At 43.7% G+C, this 14,882-nt stretch overlaps 1 protein-coding gene across 2 annotated transcripts; it reads right to left on the reverse strand.

Annotated features, from left to right (window-relative positions):
* Window positions 1-1,656: 1,656 nt before the first annotated feature.
* Window positions 1,657-13,190, reverse strand: LOC138328467 (beta-1,3-galactosyltransferase brn-like). 2 transcript variants are annotated; one of them, XM_069275282.1, is made up of 2 exons: window positions 13,039-13,190; window positions 1,657-3,937 (listed from the first exon to the last, which is right to left on the reverse strand). In XM_069275282.1, exon 2 carries the CDS (start codon window positions 3,485-3,487, stop codon window positions 2,249-2,251), a length of 1,239 nt encoding a protein of 412 aa, XP_069131383.1. In that variant the 5' UTR covers window positions 3,488-3,937; window positions 13,039-13,190; the 3' UTR covers window positions 1,657-2,248. The 2 variants fall into 2 exon arrangements, with proteins under 2 accessions (XP_069131383.1, XP_069131384.1); XM_069275283.1 differs by lacking the exon at window positions 13,039-13,190 and adding an exon at window positions 12,450-12,595.
* Between the last annotated feature and the right edge of the window lie 1,692 nt (window positions 13,191-14,882).

The raw sequence follows: 14,882 nt of genomic DNA on the forward strand, positions 1-14,882 counted from the left end.
CGACGGACTAAGTGTTAGTAGTTAGTGGTTGTCGTGCGCATGCTCCTGAGTTATTTTTGGTGTCCCTACATTAAAACACAAACCAAGAATGTCTCCTTACGATAACTATTCACCTTGAAAAGTGTAAAATGGTACACAAACGATTAAAATATCACCAAAATGTGTCACGCCGGTTTCGGCCATCGTACCTTACCAATGTCTCGGCTTTCTGTAAAGCCATACCTTTCATTCGACACATAAAGCTAAACATTTCGACGTTGGTCTTGGTAATTATATAGTATAGGGTTGGCAACTAGGTCACGTGATCTACGACACCCCACTTCACTTAAAGCGATTAAAAAGCACATTTATTCCACCTACACAGTAAGCGAACTACACTGTATAAATACCGGACGTTGCGACCGCCGAAGCGAGAGATTAAAAAACAGATTAGCGGGTACTGCTATTCAATGTGTGTTTTACTCATTTTAGGGACTTTATAACGAATCATTTATTGCCAACCTTTATACACACCTGCAACTGGAGGAAACATCCAAACCAGCTATCCTGTAGATGTAGTCCCATATTTCAATGCATATTGTCAATTTTTTACGTTGCGAATGTAACATGCGATGTCTCTCGGGGTTGTTATTCTCAAAATGGGTGCTGCATGTAGATATATCAAATAGGTTAACAATCTCAATATTTTTGAAAAATATGTGTAAGTTGTGTTGAAAGATACCCTGGCGTAGTGAATGTAAATTAAGCAAAGTTCACATCCGTGTTATGTGCTTTGTTTTTGTAGTTTACACATCTATTTCAATAAATTGATTACTTTGAAAATCGCCTTTTCAGTTATTTTTCAATAATAAAAGTTGAGACAATGCAAGAAAAAACTGTTTTTGAGTGTTTATGAAACCTTGAGCCTGGCTTCAAAACAATATATTGATAGATCTCGGCTATTTTTTGTCTGTCGTCTCCGATTTGATACAAGCTCTCTGATTGGTCCACTCGATCCTAGTAGTCAATCAGAGAGTTTGTATCAAATCGGAGACGACAGACAAAAAAATGGCCGAGATCGGTGATCATCTGTTCTGCATGACAATAAATGGAGCGTGGGGATCGCTAAGGGATACTAATGTGTAATTTTTATAAGTAAGTGAGTTTATATTGAGGATCTGCACTTCAGGGATGCATTCGTTGAATGGATGGCGATTTTATTCGGTCTGTGCTCATTAGGGAATTGTGACCTGAGGATGTAGCGTGTACTTTTCCGACTAACGATTTTTACACGAAATAAAATTCGACCATAATCCCATCAAATCATATACCATAGTAACCAGTAAGGAATTGCCTTCAATGTAAGCTAAAAACTATTCAGATCGGATGATTTTTATGGTGTTCAGAGCATTTTTAAATAAATTACCCCCTTTTCTGGATATGGGATACAGGGCTAAGTAAACAACCTTTCAGTATTTTTAGTATTTTTTTTTTTTTTTTTTTTTTGCGCGTCGTAAACCTGTGGTGCGACCAACCGTGGGTCTCCGACTAAGGGACCTGACACGAATTTTTAACCAAAAGTGTGTGTATATTATAGATACTATATTTAAACAATTCCTGCCGGGTTTGCGTGTCCGGACGATCACGTTCTTATCCAATAAAAACCCAAACATCGTCTTACACACAGTGTTTAATATGTTAGAGTATTTTTCAAAAGGCTGTACGTGTAACACAAAAGCTAAATGTATAGCATACATGCTTAGTAAAAACTATATTAAGATCTATATCTTTTTATAACAATTCTTTCTGTAAATTATAATAAAGAGCCATCGAATAGAAGCAACTGTTCAGTGAACTACGTATGTGACCATATCCTAATTTGTATTTTATAATTTACATCCATTTGTGGTCATTTAATGAATAACCAGAACATGGTCATAGAGGAAGCCGGAGTCCTAGGGACAAAACCGTGGACCTATGTCAACTATACTTATAACGCATCTGCCCCACTTGCTCCAAAGTTCAAAAACTAATTATGTAGGTTCGTAGAATGTCGTAAATAATTGGACACGGTAATGTCAGGTTCTAATTGTTTTTTTGAGCTCTTAACAAAAACACATACGTGGGTTTGAAATAATATGGAAGCGTGCAAGACGATATCAGTCGAAACAGATCTTCCTGGTCTAGAGCCAGACGCAAAGGGTTGGACGAAGGTGGCTCGGGGATACCATTTAATCTAAACAGCTCTTAAACAAAATATCGTCCTATTCTACTTGTTTGTGGTGCTTGTGATGTTAAGAATACGTAAATGTGAAATCCATGCTGCCCTCATTTCCTTTGGATCCCCGTACCCGTGAGAAGCCAGCACAGTTTTGAATTTCGTGTCGGTGTATGAAACAGGATGGTGTATATGAATCTCGGGATGATGTATCGGTTTTACACCAAGTTTGTGGACAACGATTGCCAGAAAGACGTCATCAAACTTAAACTTTTTCGTGAACTTGATACCAACTTGAAGTCTTTTGACAAATTCCATTGACATTATTGTAGCCCCAGCACTGAGGAATGGCGGATATTTATTGTAAGGATAATCAGCAACAGACATATACCACTTCTGCTGAAGCCCTCTTTGTGGAACATCATTCCACATCCGGCCGGCGAAGAGAGAACGAATGATGTCCTTGGGTAAGCCGTGAAGATAGCTCAATAGGTTATCAGTAGCCACGAATATATCATCATCCACCAACATGACGAATTCAGAGGCAGAACAATGGCTGACGCACCAGTTTATACCACCGATTGTCTTCAATGTATTGTTGTAATAATTATCAACGAACGACATCTCTATAATATCGCGATGTTGTTGTTTCTCCTGTGTAATTCTTTCTTTTATAGTTTCGTTCAAAGTTCTCGCTAGCAAAAACGCATGGCGAATGACGTCTGCTTTGAAATAAACGTTATTTACCCAAGTTTCTCGAATACTTTTTCTCCGAGCAAAATTTCCTGGTGCTGATTTGATCATAAATAAGAGAAAGATTTTCTGTGTTGAGAAATCACAAATATCTTCCATTGGTTCCAAAAAGGAAAACGGATAAACATTGATAGGTTTAACATTTGTTATCCCGTTTTCGATGACGTCATTCACTAATTTCGGAAGGTCCACGTTCAATGGATAACGAAACTGGCTGAAGGGGAGTATTTTCATAGGGGGAGTCTCTCTTATCTTCACTGTTCGTTGCGAAATGTCTTTCTGCACCTTACTAAGGTCGATTTTCATCTGTGGAGTAGTCTCTCTTACCTCCACTCTCGGTGTGTCGTGCAAAGTTACTGTCTTTACCTTACTTAGGTCCATTTTCATCTGTGGAGTAGTCTCTCTTACCTCCACTCTCGGTGTGTCGTGCCAAGTTACTTTCTGTACCTTTCTAAAAAAAACATATAGAGCTATTAGGATGAAGAAGCATTTGAAGGCACACGGAACTGATGGAAAGCAGTTAGACCTACGCATCATGGTAACATTGGATTTCCAGAAATGCGAAAAGTTACCAAACAAAGTATTTCTTTTAGATAAGAAAAGAGACGGACATTATGACACCACCGTGTATATCAATGATATAGATGTTATTTCAGCTCACTTCACGAAGTAACATATCACCATTCCAAGAAATACCGAAAACTAATGAAGTCTTTAATTAAAATTAACTGTTATTGTTTTCGTCGATTTGTTGTCATTGACAAGTGCTTTGTCCGTTGACTTCTTCATCCAGTCGTCATTTCACAGAAGCAGAATAGTTCTTCATGTCTGTTCTGTTTCTAGTGATAAGAAACTTTCGATATAATTGACTTGGTTGATTTATCTTGACCAACTGATTCAAATGTCCAGAATGTAAAAGAACTGCTATGTCAAGTGCGTACGTCAAATTTTCTCAAAAGAATCGCCCTATCATCACCATCCATCGACCTAGAACAAAGAAAGTATTATTTAAATTTTTTTTTTTTCAGAATTAGTTCTAATTTTGTGTTTTTAATAAAAGCTAGGAATTTAAAAAAATGGATAAAAAAGATAATAACATTTTTGGTTGTATCATGCAACTCATTGGGAAATGCGTCTCTACTCGCGAGGTCCAAAATGTTCGGTATGAGTGCGTAAATGGCAGTGCTTACCACTAATCCGATCTGATCTATATCTCGACAGCGGCGAGTGTCGCCGTGACCTATATTTGTATGACGGATGTCACAGTGACCTATATTTGTATAGCGGATGTCGTCGTGACATTGATTTGTATGCACACAACCTACGTCACCGGAAGTGATATCAGACACACTAATCCACGAAAAGCTGATATCATGACATAAGAGCAAAACATCTACTAAACATATCATGCGTCAAAGACAGTATGATGTTAGAGACTCAAAGAAGATTCGTGTTCCGTCGTCCGTCCGTCCTTCCGTCTGTCTTTCCGTCCGTTTATTAACAATTCTTGTTACCGCTATTTCTGAGAGAGTACTAACGACATCTGTCTCAAATTTCAAATGCAGACTCCCATACGTCCCTAGTTATGTTTATTTTATTTTCGGACCGCTCGATAAAAAAACGCCAAAAATGACAATTGAAGTTTGTTACCGCTATTTCTCATAAAGTACTGAAGGGATCACTCTAAAATTTCATATGCAGATTTTCCTAGGGGCCTAGTTGTGCATGTTGCATTTTGGGACCGATCGATGAACACGATGGCCGACAGGAAGCCATCTTGGATTTTGATAATTGAAGATGGTTACCGCTATTTCTCAGAAAAGTATTTCCGCTATTTCCAAGAATGTGTAGGTTAGTTGTGCATATTGCATTTTGGGACCGATCGGTCAATAAAATGGCCGACATGTAGCCATCTTGGATTTTGATAATTGGAGTTTGTAACTGCTATATATTTTAGAAAGTACTGAAAGGATCTTTCTCAAATTTCATATGTAGTATGAAGTAACAGTTTCAAAAGCAGAGTAAATTCCATCTTTCCGATGTCAGACGTAGATCATTCTTTGGTGGGCGCCAATATCCCTCTCGGATCTCTTGTTTGTAAATGGACCACATTTTTTAAGTGATTAAATGTGCCAAGGGCCCGGATGAGTTCGCTCGGCACTTTCTTTGGACCCTATTTTGACACAAGTTTGATCAGAGCTTTGATTGGACCCTTTATGGCGGAGTTCTAGGCCTTTGATTAAGGAAAGCGGGGTTTATATTCTACGAATTTGCTTGTTCTCCATTGGGTACTATTTAACCTTGCGTTGTCAAAATAGTACAGATAGGCAGTTATCACGATATTCAAGAAACGTTAAACTTTTAAACAATGTATAATTTAACAAGATTCTACTATCGAAGTTCAAGATCTCTTCCTACCGCTTCGATTTCTGTTTGATTCTGAAATATAATATGCATATCTGGAGACAAACGGGAGCATACATATGAAATTTGCGACATATCCCTTCAGTACTCTCTGAGAAATAGCAGTAACAATAGACAGACGGGCGAAGAGCTCGCCAGCCATTTACTGATAGTAGGTTGAAAAGTCGTCTTTTACGATCTGATAAATTTACCAAGAATATATAAAGGCGACTTATTCACTGAAGTTGCATGAATGCTAATAGATAACGACTCAATATTAAGGTTTTTTTTACAGAGCAACAACTCTGTGACCGTTACCCTTGACCGTTACCCTTGACCGTTACCCGCAAAGTTCTAAATGTGATCGATGTGACCTTAATATTTTCCAATAAAACAAATTCATATTTCTCTAAAAGAAGAGTAGATATAATGAATGGAATTTCTTTTTCAACAGTCATTTATTACATATAAGTAAACGGGACAGCTTTGTGAATGAAAATTTAATTATTTATAATTTAAAACTGTTCTTGGGGAATAAAATGTGACCGGTACTCGTGGTGTCGAAAATATTTGTGGCGAGGTAAGTTATATCTGTGTGATTGAAGATATGCACATTATTTTTTGGAGAATTAAACTCTATAGGAGCATTTCGGAAAATCACTATAAATGTATTTTATTACAACAGAAAATGTGCACCCGAGTGTAAACATGATATGGGGATGGGAGGAGATACGGGGATGGGAGTAGATAGGGGATGGGAGGAGATACAGGGGTGGGAGGAGATACGGGGATGGGAGGAGATACAGGGGTGAGAGATACGGGGGGGAGGAGATACGGGGGTGGGAGGAGATACGGGGGGGAGGGATGGGAGAGATACAGGGGGGAGGAGATACGGGGGTGGGAGGAGATACAGGGGTGGAGGAGGGTGAGGAGATACGGGGGTGGGAGGAGATACAGGGGGGGAGAGAGATACAGGGGGGAGATACGGGGTGGAGGAGATACGGGGGTGGGAGGAGATACAGGGGATGGGAGGAGATACAGGGGTGGGAGGAGATACGGGGTGGGAGGAGATACAGGGGATGGGAGGAGATACGGGGGTGGGAGGAGATACGGGGTGGGAGGAGATACGGGGGGGAGGAGATACGGGGATGGGAGGAGATACGGGGGTGGGAGGAGATACGGGGGTGGGAGGAGATACAGGGGTGGGAGGAGATACGGGGTGGGAGGAGATAGGGGGTGGGAGGAGATACGGGTGGGGGGATACGGGGGGAGAGATACGGGGGTGGGAGGAGATACGGGGATGGGAGGAGATACGGGGTAGGAGGAGATACGGGGTGGGAGGAGATACTGGGAGATGGAGGGAGATACAGGGGTGGGAGGAGATACGGGGTGGGAGGAGATACAGGGGTGGGAGGAGATACGGGGTGGGAGGAGATACAGGGGTGGGAGGAGATACGGGGGTGGGAGGAGATACAGGGGTGGGAGGAGATACGGGGGTGGGAGGAGATACAGGGTGGAGGAGATAGGGGGGTGGGAGGAGATACGGGGGTGGGAGGAGATACAGGGGTGGGAGGAGATACGGGGGTGGGAGGAGATACGGGGGTGGGAGGAGATACGGGGGTGGGAGGAGATACAGGGGTGGGAGGAGATACAGGGGTGGGAGGAGATACGGGGGTGGGAGGAGATACGGGGGTGGGAGGAGATACAGGGATGAGAGGAGATACAGGGGTGGGAGGAGATACGGGGATGGGAGGAGATACAGAAATGGGAGGAGATACGGGGGTGGGAGGATATACAGGGGTGGGAGGAGATACGGGGGTGGGAGGAGATACTGGGATGGGAGGAGATACAGGGGTGGGAGGAGATACGGGGATGGGAGGAGATACAGGGGTGGGAGGAGATACGGGGGTGGGAGGAGATACAGGGGTGGGAGGAGATACGGGGGTGGGAGGAGATACAGGGGGGGAGGAGATACGGGGGTGGGAGGAGATACAGGGATGGGAGGGATACGGGGGTGGGAGGAGATACAGGGGTGGGAGGAGATACGGGGGTGGGAGGAGATACAGGGGTGGGAGGAGATACGGGGGTGGGAGGAGATACGGGGGTGGGAGGAGATACGGGGGTGGAGGGATACGGGGGGAGGAGATACAGGGGTGGGAGGAGATACGGGGGTGGGAGGAGATACAGGGGATGGGAGGAGATACAGGGGTGGGAGGAGATACAGGGGGGAGGAGATACGGGGGGAGGAGATACGGGGTGGGAGGAGATACAGGGGTGGGAGGAGATACAGGGGTGGGAGGAGATACGGGGGTGGGAGGAGATACGGGGATGGGAGGAGATACGGGGGTGGGAGGAGATACGGGGGTGGGAGGAGATACAGGGGGAGGAGATACGGGGATGGGAGGAGATACAGGGGTGGGAGGAGATACGGGGTGGGAGGAGATACGGGGTGGAGGAGATACGGGGTGGGAGGAGATACAGGGGATGGGAGGAGATACGGGGATGGGAGGAGATACGGGGTGGGAGGAGATACAGGGGTGGGAGGAGATACGGGGTGGGAGGAGATACGGGGTGGGAGGAGATACGGGGGTGGGAGGAGATACGGGGATGGGAGGAGATACAGGGGTGAGAGGAGATACAGGGGTGGGAGGAGATACGGGGGTGGGAGGAGATACAGGGGTGGGAGGAGATACGGGGGTGGGAGGAGATACAGGGGTGGGAGGAGATACGGGGGTGGGAGAGATACAGGGGTGGGAGGAGATACGGGGTGGGAGGAGATACGGGGTGGGAGGAGATACGGGGTGGGAGGAGATACACGGGGTGGGAGGAGATACAGGGGTGGGAGGAGATACGGGGGTGGGAGGAGATACAGGGGTGGGAGGAGATACGGGGGGTGGGAGGAGATACAGGGGTGGGAGGAGATACGGGGTGGGAGGAGATACGGGGTGGAGGAGATACGGGGGTGGGAGGAGATACGGGGGTGGGAGGAGATACAGGGGTGGGAGGAGATACAGGGGGTGGGAGGAGATACAGGGGTTGGGAGGAGATACGGGGGTGGGAGGAGATACGGGGTGGGAGGAGAGATACGGGGGTGGGAGGAGATACAGGGGTGGGAGGAGATACGGGGTGGGAGGAGATACAGGGATGGGAGGAGATACAGGGGTGGGAGGAGATACAGGGGTGGAGGAGATACGGGGTGGGAGGAGATACGGGGATGGGAGGAGATACGGGGGTGGGAGGAGATACAGGGGTGGGAGGAGATACGGGGTGGGAGGAGATACGGGGGTGGGAGGAGATACAGGGGTGGGAGGAGATACAGGGGTGGGAGGAGATACGGGGGTGGGAGGAGATACAGAAATGGGTGGAGGAGATACAGGGGGTGGGAGGAGATACAGGGGTGGAGGAGATACGGGGGTGGGAGGAGATACAGGGTGGGAGGAGATACAGGGGGGAGGAGGAGATACGGGGATAGGAGGAGATACAGGGGGTGGAGGATATACTGGGGTGGGAGGAGATATAGGGGTGGGAGGAGATACGGGGGTGGGAGGAGATACAGGGGGGAGGAGATACGGGGGTGGGAGGAGATACAGGGGTGGAGGAGGGGATACGGGGGTGGGAGGAGATACAGGGGTGGGAGGAGATACGGGGGTGGGAGGAGATACAGGGGGTGGAGGAGATACGGGGGTGGGAGGAGATACGGGGGTGGGAGGAGATACGGGGTGGGAGAGATACAGGGGTGGGGAGGAGAGATACGGGGGTGGGAGGAGATACAGGGGTGGGAGGAGATACGGGGGTGGGAGGAGATACAGGGGTGGGAGGAGATACGGGGTGGGAGGAGATACGGGGGTGGGAGGAGATACGGGGGTGGGAGGAGATACGGGGGTGGGAGGAGATACGGGGTGGGAGGAGATACGGGGGTGGGAGGAGATACGGGGTGGGAGGAGATACAGGGGTGGGAGGAGATACGGGGATGGGAGGAGATACGGGGTGGGAGGAGATACGGGGATGGGAGGAGATACAGGGTGGGAGGAGATACGGGGTGGGAGGAGATACAGGGGTGGGAGGAGATACGGGGGGTGGGAGGAGAGATACGGGGGTGGGAGGAGATACAGGGGTGGGAGGAGATACGGGGGTGGGAGGAGATACAGGGGTGGGAGGAGATACGGGGATGGGAGGAGATACAGGGGTGTGGGAGGAGATACGGGGTGGGAGGAGATAGGGGTGGAGGAGATAGGGGTGGAGGAGATACGGGGTGGGAGGAGATACGGGGTGGGAGGAGATACGGGGGGTGGGAGGAGATAGGGGTGGGATACAGGGGTGGGAGGAGATACGGGGTGGGAGGAGATACGGGGGGGAGATACGGGGGAGGAGATACGGGGTGGGAGGGATCGGATGGAGGAGATACAGGGGAGGGAGGAGATACGGGGTGGGAGGAGATACGGGGATGGGAGGAGATACGGGGATGGGAGGAGATACAGGGGTGGGAGGAGATACGGGGATGGGAGGAGATACGGGGGTGGGAGGAGATACAGGGGTGGGAGGAGATACGGGGATGGGAGGAGATACAGGGATGGGAGGAGATACGGGGATGGGAGGAGATACAGGGGTTGGAGGAGATACGGGTGGAGGAGATACGGGGTGGGAGGAGATACAGGGGATGGGAGGAGATACGGGGGTTGGGAGGAGATACGGGGTGGGAGGAGATACGGGGATGGGAGGAGATACGGGGATGGGAGGAGATACGGGGTGGGAGGAGATACGGGGTGGGAGGAGATACGGGGGTGGGAGGAGATACGGGGATGGGAGGAGATACAGGGGGGAGGAGATACGGGGTGGGAGGAGATACGGGGGTGGAGGAGATACAGGGGTGGGAGGAGATACGGGGTGGGAGGAGATACAGGGGTGGGAGGAGATACGGGGATGGGAGGAGATACGGGGTGAGGAGGTGGGAGGAGATACAGGGGTGGGAGGAGATACGGGATGGGAGGAGAGGGAAGCTAACCAACCTTTACCCAAGAAATACGGGCAATTGTCACAGTATTTGGTTAATATAAGACCTACATTGTACGTGTGTTCTTTGGATAAGAAATACAGAGAGAACAATTCACTGCCGCGATTTAAAATGCAAAAGAACATCACACTTTGGTATTTTGTAGCAGCTACAAATAAAGAATTGAAGTATCATTTACAGCATCACACTGTTTACTGGCAATACAGAAATCAGACCACAAGTAATTAATAGCATAACCCTTTGCATTGATATGATAAACAAAACTATAAAATATATGTAGTAGCCTCATGTAAATTTCATACGAACTCGTGATATGTTTAGTAAAAGTAAACTGTCACAGCAAACCGTATATAATGTAGCTTACGCGATCTCTCGTGTATTTTCCGATTATTTCATTCATACTTGTATATATTTAAATGTAAAACTTACATGGTTTTCTATTATAGTGATAAAGGATTCCTTATTTTAAAATACGTTTTTTTTTGTTTATTTATAAACGGCCGGTGCTTGATTGACTAAAATTTGCGCCTATAGAATTCAGCTGTCTTTTAGCTTGGTTTTCCGCCGCACAGTTTCTGAAAACGGTGTGAGGCCTAAATTGTGAATGGGATGTATCCCATATTTGGGTATGCGTTTGATGTATCCATGCACACTTGTTAAATGTATTCCCTACAATATTATGAATAATTGAAGTTTTTTCAATGCATTTTTTATCGAATTGAATAGGAAAGATAACTTTTATTCATAATCTCATTAGCATTAAAACAAAATTTTATTTATTTTTTAACTTGCATTTAAATACAACAAACACTTTTAGCACAATATTTAGCCTAAGATAGAGGACTTAAAGGGACAATTCAGTGAGGCTAATCATGTTACATACAAAATGTAGCCACGAAGCAAAATATGATATAAATGTATTGTTCTGTATTCCTTATAAAACATATAACAAGAAATATTGACAAATTCCACAACATTGTTAAGTATTTTGATCGATACCGTTGAAATTCAATACGATTAAGCAGGTATAATATGTATGCTGTACTCATACCCGAGCCAAAGTCACATACGTTAATCAAATGCAATGCATAACCACTGAGGAGTTGGTGAAATTGTATTTAGACAAGAACATGCACCTAATAATGTAAACACACTACTGTAATCTTGAGTGATTTGAGTAGTTCTTGACAAAAAAAAACTAGTTTATTTCCGATATTTGTGCAAATTTTAATGTACTCTTAGACAGAATTGTCCCTTTAACCATAACGTACAGCTGGTATCATAGATGTGGTAATAGTCCTAGGGCAATCGTTAATACAGATTATTGAACGTTTTGTCAAAGCTCGCTCCGAAAACAATAAAATCCTACTTTAATTCATAAACGAACAATTACTTTTTTTATGTTCTGTACCTTGAGGCTTAGGCAGTCATAACCGTACACAGAATTACTGCGGGTATGTAGGTTACAGATCGAAGTCGAATATAGCATACCCGTCTGTACTAGGGGCGCCTGAGGGTTCTTTTATTATATTTCATTTATATATTATTTATTTTTAGTTTTGCATGCATTTGCGTGGTTAAAGTCGTCACAATGTGGTAAATTGTTTTATTACAGATATATTATTAGGATGAACATTGTGAAACGTTGAATAGATCAGAGCATGTTCTAAATCTCCTCTGTTGCAGTTTGTTAGATTTACCCGGCCATGGTGTTCATCCGACGACGTACAAATGTACACATAAAATATGATCATTTTAGGTTATTTTTAGACAAGATCATAAACAAGTTCTATCTTTATATATTTTTTCGAATCTGTGAGGATTTGACAAAACCAAGTTAAGATAAATTCGTAAGGAATATTAATGATTCGTCCGTAGAACGTCCATTTATACCGTCAAAAACATAATGAGATTTGAATACAAAAGTTAAAAACCAACATCATTATAGTCAATCGCATTGGTACTATGGTCATTTCATGGAATGGAAAAAATATCAACCTTGATTCGCTGTTGGAAGTAGATTAAGTATTGCCACTTTGAATATGAAGGTTTAATAACTATAGTACAATCGCTTTTGTATCTTACCGTGCATATTGACTGATGTGCAGCCATTTAATTAACTTCCTGTCATCATCGTCACCGGCCTTGATAAACTGATATATACGTCCCAATAAGCACGACCATTTGCCATGACTCTCAAAGTGTATGAACGTAAACTTAACAGAATACTTTAAAGGTACTTTAACTTTAGAGTTCACCTTTGTACTTAATACATATCATATATTCATTCATGCATGAATATAAATGACGCCGTGACCGTAAACACGCACGGTAGATCTAGAGATATCTACCCTAGTTGTAAAGTATGATATCATAAGATTCTCATATATAGTTTTGCTTCTTTTTAAGAGGTATTTGAATTCTCTATTTTGCTTAAATTTGAGCATGATCTAGTTAATATCGGGAACTATTCAGTCGGGTTTTTCTTGTGTTATCATGACGTTTTTCTTGTGCATATATACGTGTTGTTTCGCGATTAACAGTTTCTTGTCAAATCAAATAACTTTTTTTTAAATGCGCGTTTCTCTATTGATTTACAAAAGTACATTTGTATATTGATTTACAATAAATTTACTTTTAAATCGATATAAAAAGCCGTCATTGAAAGTCTTACCTTGTCTGATTTTGGATATGAAAAATGCCTACAGTACATCAATAACACATAGATACAGGTAGTTAAATGTAGTGTACACTCTAAAGTGACTCTCTTCCATTAACTATCGACGAAATCATCGGCCACGTATCAGTTAATTTTCTAGTGGTGAGAGGATTCCCATCTGTTCAGTATTGGCCTAGTTATTTAATAACTGCACCTGTTTCTATTGTTATAGTAAAACTCAAGTATTTGATTTTAGATTGACACAACAATAGATACATGACAGTAATGCAGTTTATTTTAGATGAAGTGAGTAACCTGAGGGATATGTCTTATTTAAACAGGTGCACCACTTACCGAGGACATGACACTGTAGGCGGTTTGGTTGTTTGATCAAACAATTGTCTTGTTAACACCTGGGGCATTTAAAGGGACAATTCAATGAGGCTTATTCTTTTACAAAAGCAAGAAGCAAAATATGACATAAATGTATTATTCTACGTTCCTTTTGAAACAAATAACAAGAAATGTTGACAAATTCCACGACATTGTTATGTATATTGATTAATACCGTTGGAATTCCAAATCGTGGATCAATACGATTAAGCAGGTGCAACATGCACGCTGTACTGATACCCGAGCCAATGTCACGCACGTTAAACAAATGCAATACATAACCATTGAGGAGTTGATGAAATTATATTTAGACAAGAACATGCATCTAATAAGGTAAATACACTACTGTAAAAGCGATTTGAGTAGTTCTAAACACAAAAATCTTTACTACACTGGCAAGGGCCAGGGTTCGGCATACACGACATCCGAGCACTATGTCTAATGGCGGACAGTAAGCTAGTTTGGACATTTCACATATACAAAAATGTATTTCACTACAGTGGGCTTTTCTGGCATATCACCGTAAAACCAACTAATTTTATTTCTATTACAACAGGTTTGTTTCCGATTATGTGCAAATTTTAATGTACTCTTAGACTGAATTGTCCCTTTAAAACACCCTACGGCCGAGTATAGAAATATTTCTCATCTGGGCAATAAGTACGGCGGCTCAGAGGTGAAATTAATGGAAGACACATTTTTATGTAGGGTTAAAGGCCCACCACCTTTACGAGACGGCTTTTAATTTTTAAAATGGGAATGTAAAACAAGATTAACCATTTTGTAGATTAGCAAAAGTTATTAACTTACCATTAATACTACACATATCATCATCTTCTAAACAATTTAATTAGAATGAATAAAATATTAATTTTGATCACGCGGGTCGTCTTATGTTTCCCGCCGTCGTCCTAAATACCATACCCGGTAGTTGACTATCACTGCGCCAGATGGCAAAACAGCGAAATGAATCTCCACAGTTATCATATATTACGCAGGAAATCTTGAATATTTTTGGTGTTGTTACCTCATTTAAGGTATATTTTCTTATGTTATTAATGCTTTTTAAGAAACCTCGGTAATTCGGTGATTTTGACTTAGTTTCCATGGTAACAAAAAAAAATAAAAAAAAATGGAAGGTTTGCAATAGCAAAAGGCACAACTAGGGCACTTGTCTTATATATATATACAAAGAAAGCGCGTTTCGCGGGTGATAATAGAATCCGATTGACTGAAGGAACGAAAGGATGAACGATCAAAGTAACGAACGTGCAAAAAAGGACGCACGAAAGAAATCTATTTTTTGGTTTGACAAGACTTCTTTCGTACGAAACACTGTATGTTTTAATGGCTGAAACTTTTTGTCCTGTTGACAGACAGTTTAACAGATGGAAGGAAGGAAGGACACGTGGTACCCATAGGCACAGCTGGATATAGGCTTATCACATGACTGAAGGCAAGGCCTT

This window comes from Argopecten irradians, chromosome 7 (assembly GCF_041381155.1).
Source record: "Argopecten irradians isolate NY chromosome 7, Ai_NY, whole genome shotgun sequence".
In the NCBI taxonomy this organism is placed as follows: domain Eukaryota; kingdom Metazoa; phylum Mollusca; class Bivalvia; order Pectinida; family Pectinidae; genus Argopecten; species Argopecten irradians.